The 20,482-nt window shown below is 41.5% G+C and overlaps 1 protein-coding gene across 1 annotated transcript in view; it reads right to left on the bottom strand.

Moving 5' to 3' along the window:
• LOC139673931 (sodium channel protein type 5 subunit alpha-like) overlaps positions 1 to 20,482 on the bottom strand; it is a 209,977-nt gene that overhangs the window by 93,070 nt on the left and 96,425 nt on the right. Inside the window, exons 11-14 of the mRNA XM_071559873.1 lie at positions 19,184 to 19,357; positions 16,384 to 16,785; positions 7,413 to 7,545; positions 3,385 to 3,623 (exon numbers count right to left, since the gene is read on the bottom strand). Coding sequence (XP_071415974.1) covers positions 3,385 to 3,623; positions 7,413 to 7,545; positions 16,384 to 16,785; positions 19,184 to 19,357 — 948 coding nt within the window. The remainder of the gene's footprint in view (positions 1 to 3,384; positions 3,624 to 7,412; positions 7,546 to 16,383; positions 16,786 to 19,183; positions 19,358 to 20,482) is intronic.

Genomic DNA, 20,482 nt, shown 5'->3' with positions numbered 1-20,482 from the left:
GGGACATGACAACTTCCCATCACCATTTCATACCAAGAATACAACAACAACCAACTTGGCTCATATTTCTAGCTAGACAACAATTTCTGAGTCACGCTGGTTACAGATATCACAGATTCCCACCATAATGCTCTCAGTTTTCCTAGGCCAGAGAACAAGACAAAACTGGATGTCTGTGAAATTGTATCCAGGGGACTGCCTTAAAAACTACGATACCATGCTGAATACATTATGCAACCACCTTCCTGGGAAATGACTCAGGAGGATCACTTTCTTTGCCTGAGTCATTTTAATCAATAGCCTTCTGAGAAGGAAATGTCACAGCAAGGTAGCAAAATGTCTGGGCCTTCCTAGAGGCATCAGGAATTGTGTATGTGTAGCAGCCCAGATTTCAAAGAGCAGGTGCCAAACCCCCAGCACTCGGTACACGGTGGCTGGGCTTTCACGGGAGGCTGGGTGGCAACGTCTCATATGAGAAAGGCTGGAAAGAAAACAAGTAACTTAACATCCACTGGTGCCAAATATGACACTGCTGATTTGGAGGACTTTGTCTTAAAAAATAAGATCTTTCACCTGTTCTTTCAGCCATTTAGACTTTGATGTAGCGTAATGATATTTCAGCTTGTAAAGGAAAATGAAAATTGAGGAAATCTTGCTCTAGTTACTCATTTTTTGAGTGGTGGCAATGTGTGGGCAGATGAACCATGTAAAGACATACACGTGCTTGGCTGCCTTTCTGATCACATTTAAAAATGCTGATTCCTGTAAGTAATGAATAAAGGAGTCTAAAGGTAACAGATGCTGAATGAAGTGGATGGACAATCAGAGCAGGAGAGCTCCCGTGACTGCCAGATCCAGAGGAAGCAAATTTATATTCCACTTTCATTCTTTCATTTCTCTTAGAAACATTTGTTTTGAGTAAAAAAATGCCATAGACCTGCCCTCTTTAATATTTCCCCTGTTTAATGCTAGAATAATCACTCAGAGAGGGTTAGATCCAACAGGAAGATGACAGCCAGCCAGTGTGGAGGCTAAGGGGGGGCTGGCAGTCTGCAGCTTAGGGGATGCAGTCACCTGGCAGCCTGCCCTGGAGCTGGGACTCCCTTTCCTTTCATAGGGAATTGCAAAAAATGTCAATTTTCATTACAAATGACTTTGCAAAATCCTCCACAAAATGGAGTTACCTTTGTCTGACCTGCTCTATTCACAATCAATCCAGTTATGCAGGGGTTTAGTAAAGCTGGCGAGGGTGAGCTGGGACAGTCTGGCCTCTCACAGACCCAATCTGAGATCTCAGAAGAAGGGGAGCCCCGAGCCACCAGCCTGCTACAAAAAATACTGGGAGGCTGTTTTGCTTATTTTACACTTTAGCACAAAGAGGAGAAATAGCTCTAGGCAGTGCTGAGAAACTCACAGTGAGGTTGGTTTCTTTGGTGTTTTTTGCAAATTTTTGCAGAATTTACTTTGTAAAATTTCTCCTAAAATAAAAACCCAAAACAAACTGCAACCAAAACCAAACCAAACCAACAAACAAACAAAAAAACCCTCCCAAAATCCCCTAACCACATGTCTCTCTGTCTCTGCAAAAATTAGGAGTTGTGATGGCAGGAAGGATGTCAGGGGCTAATGGGAGAGACTGATCTGCCAAAAGCAGAGCAAGGAGCAGACACCTTGACTATCTTAAGTGCCAGAGAGAGAGAAATGGCAGCACTGGCACCTGCTTTGGTGGATACTGGTTCGAAAGGAATTTTTTTAAAGTCATCTTAGAAGACCACAAATTGTTGAGCAACAAGAAGGAATGCTGGCTGTGAAGTGGAGCTGGGTACAGTCCTGTGAGATGACTTTCCAAGCTATCCTTATCTACTGCTTTCTTCAGAGGGCAAGAGGATGGCTTTGAAGCAAGAGAGACCCAAAGAGATTTCTGCTTAGAGAACAACAGAGAAGATTTGCCAAGACAGAGAAGCTGAAAAACTGGAGAAGACTAGGAGAATAACCAGAATCTGCCCAAAGAAGCACAGAGCTAAAATCAACAAGGACTAGGGTAAAGTAAAAATTTAATATGTGACATATCACATATTCCAGGACTGATACAAAATGTCTGATTATTGGTACTACCCACCTAAGCCTTCCAGCATAAGGTGAGTCTCACTAAAGGCAGGTATCACATCTAGTGTCTCTGCATACTCCCACCATGGTTGATGGTTACTACAGTCACTGGCCTCTAGGCCATAGTTCACCTTATCCAAAAGTAAATATCTTTACAACATCACATTAATGTGGCTTAAAATTGTCCATTACTCTCCACTGACCTTAAAGGGAGTCAAAGGCAACTGGCACAGACTCCTATGCAGTAAATACCTAAAGTTAGGTGAGGTGAATCCTGCTTTGAGATACTGCAGCCTTTGTTTTTATAGAAATAAAGGGCTTTCTTAATCTCAGCAGTGAGCTCAAACACAAACTTAGCAGCATCCACATGTCAGATTACTTATGGTCTTATAGGATATCTTTTCTGCTACCACTACATTTTAGGAGCAACTCCACCATGTCATAGCTAGATGGCCTGTGCCTTTTCCTATCCTAAAATTAAAAGGATAAAAGCAAAAGCTTCTGCTTTGTAGAAACTGCAGAAGTTTAGTGCTTCCCTGGATGATAAATTGTATCCCATTGCCTCTGCAAAGGCTTTTATGCTGTCCCTGCAGCTTTACTGTGGACTGTCACTCTGCTTTTCCTTGGAGAATTGTGGTCTCTGCCTGCTTTGCAGCTCTGCACCCATCTGCTCTGGCTTGCAGAGTAAGAGTTTCCCCTTGAAGCATCAGCCACGCTTTGCTCCATGTCCCCTCAGCCCCGGGGTCTGCGTGAGACACAGCACATGCTGCTGGACAAGGCACAGCAGGGTATAAAGGGACATACAGAAAATGTGCTGTAGGCATCTTCCTGCATACACATCAATCTATGATCAAACACCACTATTTCCCTCCAAGATCTTGCCTCACTTTTTTCTGTAGGTTTCTTTTTGAACTTAAAAGTCACTATTCACCAAGAACTGCTGCCTTATCGTTGCTTTACCAGAAATCCCAAATAAAGCTAATTAACCTTTCTCTTATCTCACTTCTTAAACAGATATCTATGAGGAACAGCCCAGAAACATGGCTTTAATGGTTACTAATAACACCAGAATATGTTAGTTTGATAAAAACAGACCTTTTCTCTTCATTCAATTCTCTTCACCCCCAGAAAGAGGTGACTGTGTGGACTTGCCTGATATGTCACAGGCAAAGCAATGCTGGCAGTGTATCAAACCAGGGTATTCCCAAACCACAGCCAACACTTTAAAAAGCAGGAAATACACTCCTCAGGTAGCACTTCAAGATCATGGTGACTTACCAAATTGCCTATGTAAAGCATGTGGTCAAACTCCTTCGTCATCTTATAATGCTCCAAGGCCATGAAGAGCGTGTTCAGCACAATGCAAAGGGTGATGGTGAGGTCAGTAAATGGGTCCATTACCACAAACTTGACAAATTTCTTGATTAAAAGCCAAAGCGGGCAGCAATCCCAAATGAGAAATTTAACAGCAAAGTGGTTCCAGCAGGGAGGACATTTCTGGTGTGATTCCTCAAGCTCTAAGTCACAAGCAGTAAAGTAACAGTCAATTCACACTGAGTTATCTGACAAGAGAACACTTAAAATGACTCATAACACAGAGGAAGGCCCATGAATTACCCCAAATTTTTTTAAGGGTAAAAATATTTCTGTCCTAACAGGTTGGCAAATTACATACTTTGGGGGTTTTGCCAGTTGACCTGCACTTAGCAGACAGTGACCTATTCTGAAAGTAATAACCTTTTAAAAGTGTCACAGGCAAAAAGGAAGAATCACACTAAATATGTTAAGTCTAGTATTATATATAGGCTTGGATTCTTACTCAATTTTCCATTTTGCCAAGTTCAAATGGATAAGAAGACACTGTCTTCATTTAACTTAGATTGGAATTTATTTTTTCATTCCCAGGTCACATTTTCAAAGTATCTTAAGTAATACCTTTTAAAGCAGCTAAAAGATGAAAGAGCTTAAATCCAATATTTAGAGCTGATTTAAGTACTTGAGAACCAAAGTAACACTGGTTATCAACAGAACTTCTATTCTTGATGTGAAATCCAAAAATGTGTTAAATATCTGATTTTTCTGAGAGGCCCACATACAACATCAAGGAGTCCACAAGCCCATTTGAACACGCTACTAAAACTCCAGAGTGCTTTTTAAAGGTGCTTTAAAAATATTATCTATAATACAACTTTTATATCCACATTTTACTTGTGCACAAAAGAATTGGAATAGCTTCATAAGTATAATTTGTGTTAAATAGTGAAAAAGAAAAGCCAAAAAAGACAGTTAATGGCTGAATCATAATGATTAGTGGAATTGCTTAATGCTTTTCTTTTCTGATTCCTTTATGGGCATGGAATGCCGTATAACAGTTTTAGTCTATATAATTAGAACCTGCACTGATAACAGGAAAACTTCAGCCAAGGCTGTTATTTCAATCAGTTTATAAACAGCCTCCTCTCCCAGGGCAGGAAGCATCCAGTACAAGGAGAAACAACCTCAAACTGCAACAGATGAGATTCAGATTGGATATTAGGAAAAATTTCTTCACTAAAAGAGTGGTTAAGAACAGAAACAGTCTTCTCAGGGAAGTGCTGGAGTCACCATCCCTGGAAGTGTCCAAATAGATGTGGCACTTTGTGACATAGTTTAGTGGGCATGGGGGTATTTGGTTGAAGGTTGGATTTGATTATCCTGGAGGTCTTTTCCAACCATAATGATTCTATGATTCTTTCTTCATTTTTCTTCATTGGACAACAGAACCATGGCATGAGGTGTCTTCCAGCAAGCTTTCAAAATATCAGATTATGTCCTATGTGCACAGGTTTTGCACAAACATTTACAGTGCTCTGAGATCTTTGGGAGACTAAATTGGTCCCAAGAAATAACTGTCTTTCCAGCCTCCAAACAGATGGTTTACAGGTAAACCCTAAAATGATGTAAGAACCATCTATTTCAATGCAAAAATCCTAATCTTGATTTCCCTCCCAAACCTGCCTTTGAAGGCAATGAAGACTTTAGGGCTCTCACTTCCTGAAGGATCTCATTTTCCAGGTTAATCCAGAACACATTTATCTACATCATTACTTCTCATAATCATGCCTAACCAACCCTAGTTATTCCGCTGCTTTTAAATTGGGGACTTTCATGATTGGCAAACATCAGGTGAGTGACACGCTTCCCTGAGGTTCCACTTGACACAAGCCCCCTTAAGCCCAGGTTGCTGCTAGAAGGGTTAGTTTCACCCTTCTCAGCCTCAACAACATAAGATTTCTCTGTCCTTTTGCCAGCTTTTGTGCTTCTGGACCTTCTGGGTGAGCTCCTTCTGCTTGTTGATCCAACTGAAAATCAATGATACAGTCAAACCAAAGTGCAAGAGCACAGAAGGGGAAGAGGAAGGTGTGACTGTCCTCTTTTCGCAGAGATATGACATTAAAAAGATTTAAATCAATTACGAACCCACATCCTTTCCCATCACAGAGGATCTCTGGAAATCACAAGAGATTTAATATTTTTTGAAATATATCTGCAAAAGGAAAAGTAAAGTTTAGACTCCAGTGTTGTGGGTTTTTTCTGCTACTTTGCATTGCTTTTTAAAAAAATGGTCAGAAAATTACAATCCAAGTATGTGCTGGAGATGTTTTTCCTCTTATTTTTAAATGAAAAAAATTAAACATAGGACCTTTCTTTTCTTCACCAGACAAATCCAGACTCCCTGAGAGCAGAAACCTGGTAACTAAATGGCAAGAGTTTTCTAGTCTGGCTATTGAAAAGTCTGGCACAAATCATCAGATGTGAGTACAGTTAAAACCTGTTGTATATTTTATTCTGATTTGTCATTTCTCTTGTTAACACGTACTCAGTTTTAGTGACTAATCAAAGTCTGGGAGTTAGGAGACCTTTGATAAGGATTGAAAGAGTTTTCTTCTATATCGAATCATAGAATGATTTAGGTTGGAAAAGACCTCTAAGACCATTGAGTACAACCATTAACCCAGTATTGGCAAGTCCACCACTAAACCATATCCCTGAGTGCCCCTTCCTCTGAATTGTCCTGGATTTGATGGTCCCTGTTTCTGTGTGTAAAGAAATAGAAAGCACCACTAAATAAATAAGAGGTACAGCTGAGGTCTTTCAGGCATTCTTAACACACTACAAAAAAAGCAAATCAATCACAAAGCTAATTGCTAAAAACCCCACAGAAAACAAATAAAACCTTAGCAGACTATATTAAACACTGGGATACACTGAAGTGATTATTTCCCTATTAAGAATACAACTCTTTTTTTAGAAAAACATAAATATATCTTCTGGCCACAATATTGCCAAATATGACCATGTGGGAGAGTAAAAAACTGAGGAAGAAGAAAGGTTTTGTGGTTTCTGAAGAGATATGTCCAGTTTCTGTCTGTAAGGCATCTCTTAGATCAGTCCCTCCATCTTCCCTTGCCTTCCTATTCATCAGTCACACAGAGAATTAGGCTGCAGGAGAATCCACTATTTCCCTTCTCCACACTATGTTCTTGACAGATATTTTTCTGTGTTCCTAAGTGCTACCTCCTGTTATATCTTAATTTACAGTGTAGGAGACACAAGGAACTGTAGGAAGCCCTTTCGTGCTGCATGTAAAGAGTCCAGGAATGGGAGGTCTTGCTACAAGTTGTCTTGTTATTGATAAATTTGTGAGAGGGAAATGCAAAATCTCCATCTGTGGAAAGACAGAGAAGGGAAATCCTCCTGCACCTCATGGGAAGCCTAATGAGCAATGCAAAAATTTGCTGGGGAATATTTGCATAGTTAAATGGGTCCTTGGAGCATTCTTAAATTTCATGGTGGGATTCAAGCACCCACCACACTCTTGTGTCCCTGTTCAGTGAGAACTTTTCTCTCCCACAACTCAGATGTTACACATGCAGCTGGTGACTCCACATGCCAGGCTTTCCATCAGCCCCAGAGAGGTGAGATATAAATGTGTGTACAGTCCCCCAAACAGTCTGGTGTTCCAGTACCCCACACCTTGGCAAGTCCTGTGTAAATGTAATGCCACAGGGGCACAAAATCTTACCAGCTGCAATTTTGATCACATGGCCAGTATTTTCCCTGGAGTTTTCCAAGTCCATGGGCAAGATAGGGATTATATTGCCATCTGTGACAGCATTGCCTCTGTTGTAGGGGTTGCAATAACCATCCTTAGTGTCTCCTTTTGAAATAATGAGGGTTTAGCATCAGGGCATTTTGTGTCACCTTTTTTCCTGGCTTTTAACATGGACATGGCTTTGAGTTGGGGAGCTGAGGACGTCTCTTACCTTCCAGGGCACTGGTGATGATGCTGACAGCACTCACTGCCCTCTGCCTCTGAAAGGGCTCATCCGAGTGGTCCACGGAGGGGCGATGGGGCATTAAAAGCTGTTTCTTGCTCGCCTCATCCGAGGGAGAGGTCTGTTCAAAGGAAGACATTGGATCAGCAGAGTGAAACCAAGGCACACGGGGTAGGAATTTCCAAACTGCCTAAGCACTATTTTTTCCCATCTGAAGAGTTCAAAGCTCACTGACTTCTCACTGACATGCTGATGGGGTACAGCTTTTGAAAATGGCATTTTGAGCATTTTTGGAACATCATTCTGCCCTTTACCTTCATGTAAACTGTGGGTGAAAATAAAGGAACACTTTGAATGCCAGAGAAATATCAGTGCTGCTTTACCATGCTCTTTGCTTGCGAATAAAGCCTTGCTTAATTACATTAATTATTCCATTATTTCTGAAATGTGTTAACTGTTTAATTATACAGCTAGAAGAGGAAAAGGGCGTTAGTAACAGCTCCATTACAGATCTCTGATATCATAGCAAGCAAACTGACTCTTCAACACATGGTTTTTCTTGATCTGAAACACTGCCAAATCTCAGGAACATATTGTCATTCTGGTGATCTTTGGTGTTATGGACTCTGAAGCTCCATAATTACGGGAAAAATTAAGCGTCATTTTTCTCAGGGAAAAGAAAATACCTCTCTTGCTCTCATGTTTCTCAAGGAAAAGATTAAAAAAATCCCAAAGAAATCAAATACCAGGAAAACAAAACTCCCAAACTGTCTTTGTTTAATGTCTCATTTTAAATTAGTTTTACACTTTTTGTAGGTTTGGGTTTTTGAAGTCAGACAGAAACAGTATAGCTGCAGACACACACTGTATTAAATACTTTGTATTGTCAGCTCACTGAAGCAAGATGGTAAGACTTTTATTATTACAATCTCCCACTTAATATTGAGACAAATCCCACTTGGTTCACTCCTCCAGATCTCACACAGGTGGGAGGAAAAGTGGGGGTTGAGGTGTAAGGATCTGGAAAAGCCAGGTTCAACATCATTCTCTGTCACAGACCTTCTGGTTGAGACACTCCAAATCCCAAAATAAATGTTTAACAGCCTCTGCCCTGCTTCTCCAAGCACACAGGCTGTCAGGTCCAAGACACTGTGTAAGCGAGACATATGTAGATAGATGGATCCTGGTGGCTCTTGCAATATAACTTAAGGAAATGTGAAAGGAGAATAAATCCCTAAAAAGATGAGAACCCCTGCTCTATACAGATGTCAGAGTAGCTGATTTTGTTTCTCCATAGTCAAATGAGCTACAGGAATCTGATTCAGTCTTCTGGATCTTCTCACCACCTGGGTCTGAAATGGCTCTGACTACCCCCATCAGAACCCAGAATGTCAGCTGAGATGTGCCATGTGCAGTAGCTCTACAGTTGTGCCCAGCAAGTGCACCCAGAGGGATTCAGGATCCCTTCTCTTCACCATTTCTATACCAAAACTGCTCTTCAAGAAAGGCAATTCCATAGGACTGGTAGGGGAAAGGTGTTGAAGCTCTATGAGTTAGTTGTCTTTCTGGAGTGTGAGCTCTTCAGGGCAGGGAACATCCCTTACCAGATGATTGCAAAAGGCAAAGATGCTCAGCCATAGGCTGACAATGAGCACAATAAGCAGGATGCTGGTCCCAGGTCACTTCAAAGTAGTGCAGTTAAAAATACCAATCACTGCAAAACTAGAGAAGAATAAGGACTTTTAAAGCAAGTACTTAAAACATTAGCTGGGCCATGAAACAGTAATGCTTCAAAATGTTTGAGTTTTTTTGTTCTTTTGGATTTTTCTTTAATTATTTTTTCCTAAAATGTCCTTTGTTGTTTTTTTAAAAAAACAATTGTCTCCTTGTTCATTGAGTTCCTAACAAAGTCATCCCAAAAGGAAAGTTATAGTCAGAAACTATTCAAAGAGAGTCCTAGATGTGCACAAAATAAAAAGAAAATGCTTTATCCTTGGCTTAGGAGCCGGGAAAACTGTGAATGGTACTTCAGATGCATTAGTTTGCTTGATTTCCTTCACCTCAAAAACGTCCAATAAAAACCAAAGAAACAACAAATGTTTTATTAATGAAGAAAACATCTACAAAATTGCATAATCTTTCATAGCAGTTTGGAATACATAACAAATACATGATACCAAAAAGAAATAATTTGACAAGGAGATAAAAAACTTGAGGGAGAAATTTTCTAAGTAGGAAAAAAAAGGAAAGAAAATGGAAAAAACCGAAACCAAACAAAAACCCCCAAGTCTTCCAGTTCCCTCTGCCTGTAGAGTAAAACATACAAAACTCTCACATTTCAAATTTCTCTGGATTATCTAACTCTTTTTAAACTGTACTATCTTCCCATCCTATCATGAGACAATCCAATCCTCAGAAGTCCTTTATCTGAAAACCATGTTTTACTCACAGGTGCAGAGGTAAAAAGTCAAAGGAAAAACATTAAGAGGTTCATTCTTCCTACTTTTTTTGATTCAGCTAAGCCAGGGTAAATGAAATGTCCAAGTTAAACAGGTTTGGCATACCTTTCATTAAAAAAAAAATAGCAGGGAACTGACTTTTTCCCTGGGTTTGATGCGATATTCCCAACTCAACAAGATTTTTAAGTCACTCTTTTTCTTTCCAGCCCAGCAGCCTCAATCCTGCCACCTGGAAGTTGTCCCCAAGACTTCAGGAGTCCTTCTGGAGTCAAGGGGACCATTTGCAGTGTGCCATCCTCCACATGCAAAGGCTGTTTCTGAAGGAAACTTGGGAATGGCTCCTTCCTTATTCCCTCTCTGGGGACATGAGGGGCTGCAACTTGCTGCTGGCCCACCTTCAGAGCAAATGGTACCAACATGTGACAGCCACCCATTCACCCAGCAGTGTGTGCAGAGCCCAAAGACCCTGCCCCATGCCAGCCCCTTGGCAGTGGGTCATCCCTAGAGCCAGGACACAGTAAAACTATCAAATAGTCACTGTGCCTTTTACTGGGAAGAGTTTTTCCAGGAAAGAAAGTTTCTATGCAGGTGAATTGCTTAAAATTATTGAAGTTACTTAAGGAAGTTTATGAGCTTCTGCCCCATGTAAAGAATAGATTTGTGAGGGGGGTTTACAGTTTTTTATTATTATTTATTTTAGAACAGAAATAGCAAATAGTCACACAAGGAACTGGTAGTTTTTGCACACAGATAAAAAGCAGTTCCAGGAACTGGACAAACAGGCAGACTAAAGGCTATTATCACCACTGAAAAAACATATACAGGCACAGTTGCTCACTGTACTTATATTTCTATAGAAATTTAGCAAAAATAACAGCAGTCCCTACAGTTATGCAAGGAGTCTCCCTAGGATCCAGATGAGAAACCACAATGGAGTTATACACAGGCACCTCCATCAGGACAAGATTGTTTGTTGCTCCCTGATTGACTGGAAATGCTTCTCCTTTGGATTAGCTAAATTCTATAGGGACAAATATACTGCTCAGTAATTTACATGTAAATGAGAATGCATAACAGAATTGTTTTCTTCTCACTACCTACAGTTCTGAGCTATGTCAAAACTATTATGTGAACATGGTCTTATACATGGCAGAATTTTTAAAGATCACATTTGAGAACTGGGACAGGTTTAATTTTCCTTTTACAATTTTTTCAAGCATAAAAAGAGTTGGACAGGCCACACCATGAAGAATGGATCCTGTAAGACACTACCACAAATATTTGAGATTGGAGGTGACCACAGCAGAGTACAACTTTAAAAAGAAGCCATCTTATTATGGGGATGCTTGATTATTTAAAGAGATGCACCATAAACTGGAGCAGCTTAAAATATTTTTGCCAAATATGAGTGATTTACTGAAATGAGCAGAAACTAGAGCTGTGGTGACAATTCTTTGTGACAGCGGCATAGGGCTGGGTAGCTTTCATCCATATAACTTAGTGGCAGTGATTTTTGGATGACTTATTTTGTTGACCTTTATTTCTGAACATAGAAACTGCTAACACTTTCCCTTTTCACCAGTCCTGTGGCAAAGCAAGAAGTGAAAAAACCCAAATTTTACCTCAGGGTAGTTTTATGGTCAGCAAAAGCATTTTATGCTTAGCTGCAATAAAAGCCAAGGTATTTTTTCCTTTCTTTATTTTTCTTTTTAAAATAAGATCACAACAAAAATTTATCTAAAGATAAGCTCCTAAATCTTTAGCTCAGCCCCTCGATAAACAGCCTGACCTTTCTCAAGGGCTCCCTCCCCAGTGGTTTTCACCCTGCCAGTCTAGCAGTCCTCAGCATTTCTAGTTTCCTAAAAGAGAAAATATGAGTGTGACCAAGAGGAAATTCAGGAAAGGTTGTATCTGCAAGAGGGAGACCCTGGGTAGCTCCAGCATTGGCCTTGTCGCTTATCCCAAAACCATGTCACAGGATTCCCCATTCTGCTCCTGGACTGATGGGAAGCTCTGGTGAGCAGGTGTCCCAGGGTGAGCAAAGCAATGAGGGCCACCAGCTAATAGGCAGCTGCCCCCTTGCAAACCACCTCAGTCCTGCATCTGTTTCTCTTCCACTTCATCTCCAGAATAATTGGAAAGTCAGGCTAGACTAAAAACCTTGTGATTTCCCTGCACTGTTAGAGGAAGGGCTCCAGTTGGCTTTAGGAGGCAAGAGGGGATGCTGCCATGTGTGTTTCTTAATCCTCAAGAGGTTTCTAACAACAACAAGTGACATCTAACTCAACCTCATCAGATCCCATGAATAAATTGAGTCCCAGGTAACAGCTCATTAAATCCAATTCTGTTCAAGCATATCAATACCTTGTGAAGGGAGATGTTATTCTAATCTATTAACTAAGAAAAACTAAGACAACAGAGCAATACAAAGCTACAAATAAATACTGCAGGAATGTGCAGAAGCCTCAGGTTGTATTGTGCCCTGAAGTTACATAATGTATAGACCTCTAAATAAGACAAAATCCCAAAATCCTACCCAGCAATCAGCAGGAGCATAATAATGTACCATTTTCAAACCTCCCAGTCTCTAGTCAAGCCCAAAAGAATAACGACTTAAACACAGTCACCAGGTCCTTCTTGTGTCTTATTTACACCAGGGCAAGTCTGATGAAATAAGCAGCTGCATTGCTTGAATAAAGATGGTAGGGGAACAGGACAGCCCTGACTGAGTCCTCTGCAGGACACATTGGAGATTTCCAGGACAGTGATTAGAAACCATGGATTTCTTGGGACAAGTTCCCAGCACCCCTCAGACTTGAACACCTGTCACTCTTCATATCAAGATGACTGCCGGACCCAGAGCTGCCTTTGTGAAGGGTATCTGCAGACCACACTTTCATATTCCACCTCTGTGGGCTCTCTGGCTTGAACGCTGCAGTGAACCCTCTGTGCTGCCATGGGCAGCTTCCCAGCAATGCTGCGATCACTCCTTGTAAGTGCTTTTATGTGCCAGGGGAACACCAGTGGGTGTAGCAGAGTGTGCAGACAGAGGGTAGCATGGCTCAGGCTGTGCACTGAAGTCCCTGGTGACTCTCAGGACCACTTTGATGCAGAAGTCTTCATAGGCAGGTGCTGCTCTGAATGGACTGGTCAGACTGCTGCTGCTGACAACACTGATGGGCCTGAGCACCAGCCACTGAGATGATTTCAAATTTCTCCCATTTCACTCGCTGTATTTAGGGATTAGCAGGAGGAGATGGAAAGTCCAAGCACAATAGGTTTCTCGTGGAAGCACACTCACATCCATCTGTGCCAGGCAGCCAGGGCCATCTGGGGAGACAGTCTCAAATGTTTATTTAGCTCAGATGCTCTTCTGCAACCAAGGGTCAGGATACCACTCATCTGAGTCACCAGCCCCAATAGTGGGATAACCTGCTGCAGCCATCTCTCTTGTGGGAGAGGGCACAAGCTGCACAGATGCTTTTGTGTCAGCTCAGCTGCCACCTGCAGGCAAATGGTCCTTGGCTGGGAAAGGGGGTACAGTTGCAATGACACAAAGCATGGAAGTTATGCATCGTGGTCCCAACCACTGTGCCTGAGGTAAACACTTCAGGCTGAATATTAACCAAAACTGACCAGACTAAAATGCTCAAAAGTGTCTGGTGACTGTGCTTTCCCTGAGAAAGCTTAGGAAGGCCCACTTTGAATCAATTTGCTATGACTATGGTCTACTTAAGGGCTGCAGATTGGAAACACAAAACCAGAGATGGTTGGATCTTCTTCAATGTTTACTCTGCCTTTTAAATTTGAAGTGCTCTTCTGAGCTTTCCCAAAACCAGAACTGAGTGATCTTTCCACACAGGAGCAATCAGGAAGGCCTGTGCTATCCTCACCTGATACTACTGAGCATCACAGTGTGACCTTAAACAAATGCATCCTCAAAACCCAGTGCTGTAAATCGTGTTTTTTCAGCTCCATCAACCCAGACATTGCGTTTGCATGAGTGAACCCACACTTACACCTCAGGAAGCTGCAAGCAGGGCTTAACCCACATTACAGTGAAGTCTTTTCATGGACTGGACCTTTATTTCGTGTTCATGAAAGACAGAACAGATAGCCCAGGTGTGTCCTTTTTTCACCATGGACTCACTCTTGTTCAAAATAAAAAACAGCAGAAGGTCAGTGGGGTTAATGAGGTAACTACAACTTCACCCTGCAATATCTTTATTTTATCTTCCCCAAACATATCAAGAGACTTTAAGAAGCCAGAGCTGCTAACAGAGAACAAACTCAACTTCAAATTTTACCATGAAAAAGGTGAAAATAATGAAACATAAAACCCAGAAACATGTTGATTTACCTCCAAGCACACTGAGAAGTTGGATTTTCTACTTTTTGCCTGTGCCACAGCTGAGGCTGCACGTTTGTGCCCAGCACTTATGATTCCTGTAGTGTATACATCTGTACAGCAATGGGCTTCTTGCCAATTAGCTTTTAACTCCAGCTCACATATTCTGGATAGATTAGATACCAAACCTGTTTTGCAGAAGACACACCATCCTTCACATTGTATCACTGAATGAGCATCTGTTACCATAGTGCCTGGGTGTTATTTCCTAGATGACCAGGGAACTGCCAAGTGAGCTCACCCACCGGGGCCATGCAATTTCCAACATCCATTTTTTTTAAAAAGGCAAGAAGCCGACAAATGAAAATAAATGCCAGCAGAGCTTAATGCCTCCCTGTCACCTCAGGACCCAATCCTGTAAAATACTGATATTTTCTGTGAAAGGTTGAGTGCTTTCATGCTTTGCTAAGCTTTTTCTGACAGCTGGGACAGCCTCAGCAGCTTGCAGAGCTGTTTTCCTCACAGAAAAAAGGGGGACATCCTCTACTTATCTACTGAGTTCTTTTGACTTTAGCTCAGATTTTATATTTTTAAAACAGATGCACAAACTTTCTTCCCCAATTCATTTAATACACAGGAGTTTTGTTTGTTTGTTTGTTTGTTTTTTATTTAATCCACTGAGCTAAATCCAATGAAACTTCCTTATCTACAAAGAGTGTTTCTGTTGCTCAGCTGTCTAGAGACTTGTTTCAGGACTGGTCATCCTTGCCCACAGAGAACAAAAGTGGGATTACCAAAGTCCTAATTGAACAAAGGTGTGAACATCCAGAAAAGCAGCAACAGCCTCAAAACTGTCAACAAAACAGATAATTCTCACATCAACCGGTTTCCCACGCGCAGCACGACCCCTCCTCTCATGTGTGGTGTGAGAATCTATTTGCAGGACTACAGGGAATGTCCAGATAGGTGAGGAAAAAAAAATCAGCCAGAGCTTGAAAGAAAAGAAGCTGCTTGGCTCTAAAGAAAAAAGCTACTTCTCAATTTACTGATAATCTGACACCATGACTGGGATCCATCTCACTCACCTTTCTCTTTAGGAGATACCTTGCCTAATACATGTTATAATCACATTTGCTTTTTCTTCCCCACCGATGTAACCTGTTTTTGGCACCTTGTTACTCTGAGTGGGTTTTATCTCACCTGACTTAAGACATGTGGTTAAAGTGAACAGAAAGAGGCACTTCCAGGGAGAGAATCTATTCTGATCCATTTTTGATCTCTAAAATGGAATAAATCCTGCACACACTGACTGTAGTAGTGACCTTCATTGCTTTAAAGACTGTCGAGAGTGATGAGCATCAGTGTAGATTATCTACACAAAAAGGAGATAAATTCCCACCATCTCAAACTAGCAACCTGTCCAAATTTCTCTACCTTGTAGTAGCTATTTCAAAAAACAACAACATGTGTTTTTCCAAGTGATTTTGTACTTAGGTCTCCTAAAGTTACCCGTCTTTATAACCCTAGTTACAGTTTTATTAAATACTTTGCAGCAGTAGTGCTTTGTAACAAGGATCCTGGCTATCTGCAAAAGGCCTGAAGTCTATTGATCATATGCTCATATTTTCTGGGTGTTATTTGAACTGGGTGCTAAATCCTTTTGGGAACAACCTTTGGACTGCAGAAAAAGCCCACCACAAGTAGTTCTACAGGCGACCAGAGAGATAAGATGCAAACAAAGTGCAACCAGTGAGAGAAAACAGTGTCTCAAGATGATAATACACAAACTGAATCATTTAAAAACCATATGTTTGTGTCCACTAGACAATGTCAGATATTCAAAGTCAAAAGAAACCAACTTTAAAAATGTCCCTTCAAGCAAAGAAAATTCATGTCAAACCCAAGATCCAGGTATTTGCCTCCAGCCAACTCTGAAGAGCAAGTCTCACCAGAAGGCATGAACCTCTCTGATGTGGCACTGGACATACATCTCTGTATGAGTGAGCCCCCTGTCTTTCCACCCTGCCTGGAATGATGGGTCCGGGCTTCTCCCTGCAGACTCCATATCATGTAAATAAATTACAGCAAATTCCAACAACATTTAGAAGGAAACAAGAGCGCGAATCATATACAAAAGTTATAAAGTACTCACCAGGTCGCCTGTTCCAGGCTTTTCCATAATAACTGGGGGGAGCAGTAACCCTGCAGGAGAAGTAGGGTCTGGGTTGAGTGCCCCGATGCCTCCTCCTATCAGGGAAACCACACCATTGCAATCCACTGAGCTGTTCCTTTTGCCCGTCTGGGTGTAGTTGGGAGTAGCAGGGTGAGAACTATGGCTCACTTGACTTTGCACGCTTGGACGCCTCCCAGATCTTGGAATTAAGAGAGAGCCCCGGTGGCTTTCATTTTCCCCAGCGATGCTGATCTCATCATCGGCAAAATCTGTTTCGGAGCAAGTGTCTCTGCCACGGAGTCGGAAACTGAATACGCTTCCGTGGCTGGTTCTGCGCTTCACCAAGTTTGCACTGGGACCATAACTAATGCCAAGGAGAGTCTGGAAATCCCCAGAAAGGAAAAAGGGGAAAGAGAAACAACATTTTGCAACAGGTTTTCAGGAGCGAGGAAGTTCTGGGGACAGCAGTAAGTTCCATTTTAAATCAAATGCTTCGGAGAGAGGCTTAATTACATGTGTTCAGCCTCCACAAAGTTAAGAGGTTGAGCAGTCATTCCTAGCCATCAGGTATTTCTCTAATACTTGACAGTTAAAGATGTACTGAAATAGGAAGGGTCAAGGTGGCATTCAGCTCACAGAGTGATACTTCCTTTGCATCTACTTCCCCTAATATGAAAAGTGCCAAAGGACCCAGGAAGGCAGCACAAGGAGTGGAAGACAGGAGCAGGGAAGGGGATCCAGCTCCGATCTACTGCATTATCACACATCTTCATAACAGCTAGGGATGGAACAGTGCAGTGGGAGAAGAAGAGATAAAGAAATAGGGCAGGAAATGAACTGCAGGGAAAATGAGAAGAAGGGGGAAGAAGAAGAAGCAGCAGGAGGCGACGGAAGAAGATGATAAAAGAAAAAAACTAAACAAACCAAGAGCAAGAAGAGGGATATGGTTTATTGGTTTGTAAAATGATTATCTCAATGCACATGGCTGCTTGAGGGGTAGGTAACCTCAGTACACAGCAGTCTCCCTCACTCAAATATCAGCCTTGATGATCCACTCTGACGTCAGTTAGTGAGACTGCAACTCTGCCAGAGCATCAGCAAGATGTAGCGAAGCAATAAATAAACCAAAAATCTGGCAGAATAAAAAGGATGTTTAGAAAATGTATAAGGACTTCAAGTCTAACCCCTTCCCTCATATCTGAAGAGGAAATTACTGGAGTAAGAGCATTTAGGCAGAACATGTTTTTGATTTTATGGCCTGTATAGAATTTTAGCTTCTTCAGAACTTTCCCATGAAATAAGTAGATGTGAAGAGAAGTCAGGTCACCACAGCACCCACAAACCAGACAAACCAAATGAAGCCTGATTTAATTTTGTGCTGTAGCTTACACCACTGACTTACATAATGATACTATTTAGTGACACTGGTACAAGTAGGACTACAGAACCCAGGCCCTTTCTAACTAAAAACAACCCATTTGGACAGCTACCAAATTTTAACTGGTCAAAAACCCATGCCTGGGTTTCCATGGCACAGTCATTGAGACTGATTTCTGATGGCAACACACTTCCAGCTGCTCAGATAGCATCTGAATGATGACTCAGCCTCATTCCCTCCAACCATGCCAGACACAGCCTTGCAGAGAAGATTTACTATAAGCTTTGAAATGTGTCTCCCATGCTTCTCATGCATATGACATCCAGGGGGGAAAAGTGAAAACAAGAAATATTATTCTAAGAAATAAACTGGCAATTCACAGCTCCAGTCCACAGTCATTCTGGCACATGGTGTCTTGAAACCCCATCCAGAATGAAGCCAAAGTGCAACCCTAGCTCTAACAAAGGCGTAATTTGTTACGTGACCCCCTCGACCAATGAGACAACAACAGAAACTATGAGATTAAAAAATGCATGTCATTTACAGAAATCCAGATCTGGGTAAATTCTGTAAGCTCGGGAGTCATTAATTGGTCACATTTACTTACATCACATATATTTTCTATGAGCTTTTTATGGCTGCCAAGTGTCCCTAAATTCACTGACAACAAAATATAAAAAGACTTAGCCCATTATATGGCTATTCAGAAAACCAAAACAAACTCATTTAAACTTTGCCCTCAGTTAAACAAAGACAAATTACCTGGAGCTATTTAGGATCATTTGATACGTGCAGCATGTGCAGATTCATATTCATGCATGTCAGGAACATTTGCATAAAACCCTATTTAACAACAGTCTCACTCTGTTTTTGTTCTTTGCAATGGAAACTACAAACAAGAGCCACAAAGTTTTGACTTGAAGGCAACTAGCAAAGGAATATAAAAATGTTAATAATGTCTTTGTATAGCATTTAAAAAGCCCTCAGAGACAACTTTCCTCCTTTTCTCCTCCTCTCTTTTCTTTTTAAGCTTTGCAGGTTTCTTCTAAGAATTTTTAATCTTTAGTAGGGATAGGGTAGATATAATCAGATGAATGAAATTAAAGTGAGAAAATAAATCAGACTCTTGCTAATCTTGAAGCCAAAAAAAAAGGAAAAAAATTGAAAAAAACCATGTTTGTAAAAATGTTTAATGGGCATTTTTAATTAGCTCTGAAAATAAAGTGGTAATACATTTTCTTCCACTATTCTATCACAGACTGTCTGCAGTATCTGCTGTGTTAATATCAGTCATGATATTAAATATCTGATTATTCTGAAAATTTCAGTTTTAATTGCCTTTTCAGCACCTGTCCTATCCAGTAAAATGCGAACCAAGTGATGTTTCAGACCATGGCTTACCATCCTCCTCTGACCATCATCATAATCACACTTGGGATTCCTTTGGTCTTCTCCGTACTCGTCTGCTCCCAAAGATTTCTTTTTCTTTCGCTTATTTCTTCTTTCTTTTGCCGTTTTGGGTGACATCTCCAATGAACTAAGTGACATTGAATCAACTCCCTTAGCAGCTAGTGCCTAAATCAGAAGATGGGAGAAGGTGTAAGAATTATTATTTAAGGATTTCAGAGAACTACTACTTACACTGCTTTGCAATTATTTTTTATTTTAAATTTTAAGGTTGTATAGGAGACATATTAAAAGTTTCAGGAGGTCATTAATCTTAAAACCATCTCACATGGCTGGAACCAGTCTTTACCTGTTTCTAACCTCTATATTTAGCCATGGGAAAATAAACAAGTGAGTTCCTAGTACAAATGCACATATGCAGGTCTGTCTCCTGGATCCTATGGTGGAGCATTAGGAATGGATGAATAAAGTAATGGTGTTTATGTAGAGTTCACACACAAGACCCTTTTGACACACCATGAAGGAACAGCCTGTGTGCACACAGGTACAGGGGTATGCTGTGCACACATCTCTGGAGTAAGATTTCTGGTGCCAGGCAAAAAGAAATCTCAGGCTGGGGAACCTCTGATTAAAGTCTCCCTGGACTTCAGTCCCTTGAAAAGGAAGGGGTGGGCAGCAGGGCAGCCAAGCTGGCTGCTGGGATTTTATCTCGGCTATCACTGAGGGATGCTTGGAACAGCAGGCAATTCAGCTGGCACGTTTCTGTAAACACTCATCCTGAGCAGCAGCACGAGCAGCTGTGCTCAGAGATGGAAAGAGAGAACCATGGGCTTAACTGCAGATAAGGTGGACTTTGCTTTGCCGTGTGCCTCCACGCCGTGCCTGCTATCCAGGGGATCGCTACAGGAGCAGAGTGATAACACACCACCTGCTACAAACCCTGCAGAAGCCGAGGGTGAGAGCCTGAGTGCACAAAGCCACAGCTTTGGGAGCAAAGGAGCAGCCAGGAGGAAGAATCAGTAGGAGCAAGGAGGAACCCACAGCTTACACCAGTGTGCTGGGTCCCCATCCCTGGCTCAGGTGGGAGCAGCAAGAGGGCTCTGAGCACAAAGCACTGGGTCAGGTTTTGAGGTGCTGGAGAACCAGTGGTAGACACATCAGTGGTCTGGAGACAAGCCTGTTTGCAAAGCCCCCAGCTGAAACGCCTTAAGAGAGTGAATTATTAAAAAAAAGCCTCTCCAGGTTGCCCAGAACAGGAGAAATGGATGAATCCTCAGCGCTATTGTCTGTAAG

This window comes from Pithys albifrons, chromosome 7 (assembly GCF_047495875.1).
Source record: "Pithys albifrons albifrons isolate INPA30051 chromosome 7, PitAlb_v1, whole genome shotgun sequence".
Lineage (NCBI taxonomy): Eukaryota > Metazoa > Chordata > Aves > Passeriformes > Thamnophilidae > Pithys > Pithys albifrons.
The sequence above is the reverse complement of the archived record's forward strand: the minus strand, read 5'-3'. Positions and strand labels throughout refer to the sequence as shown.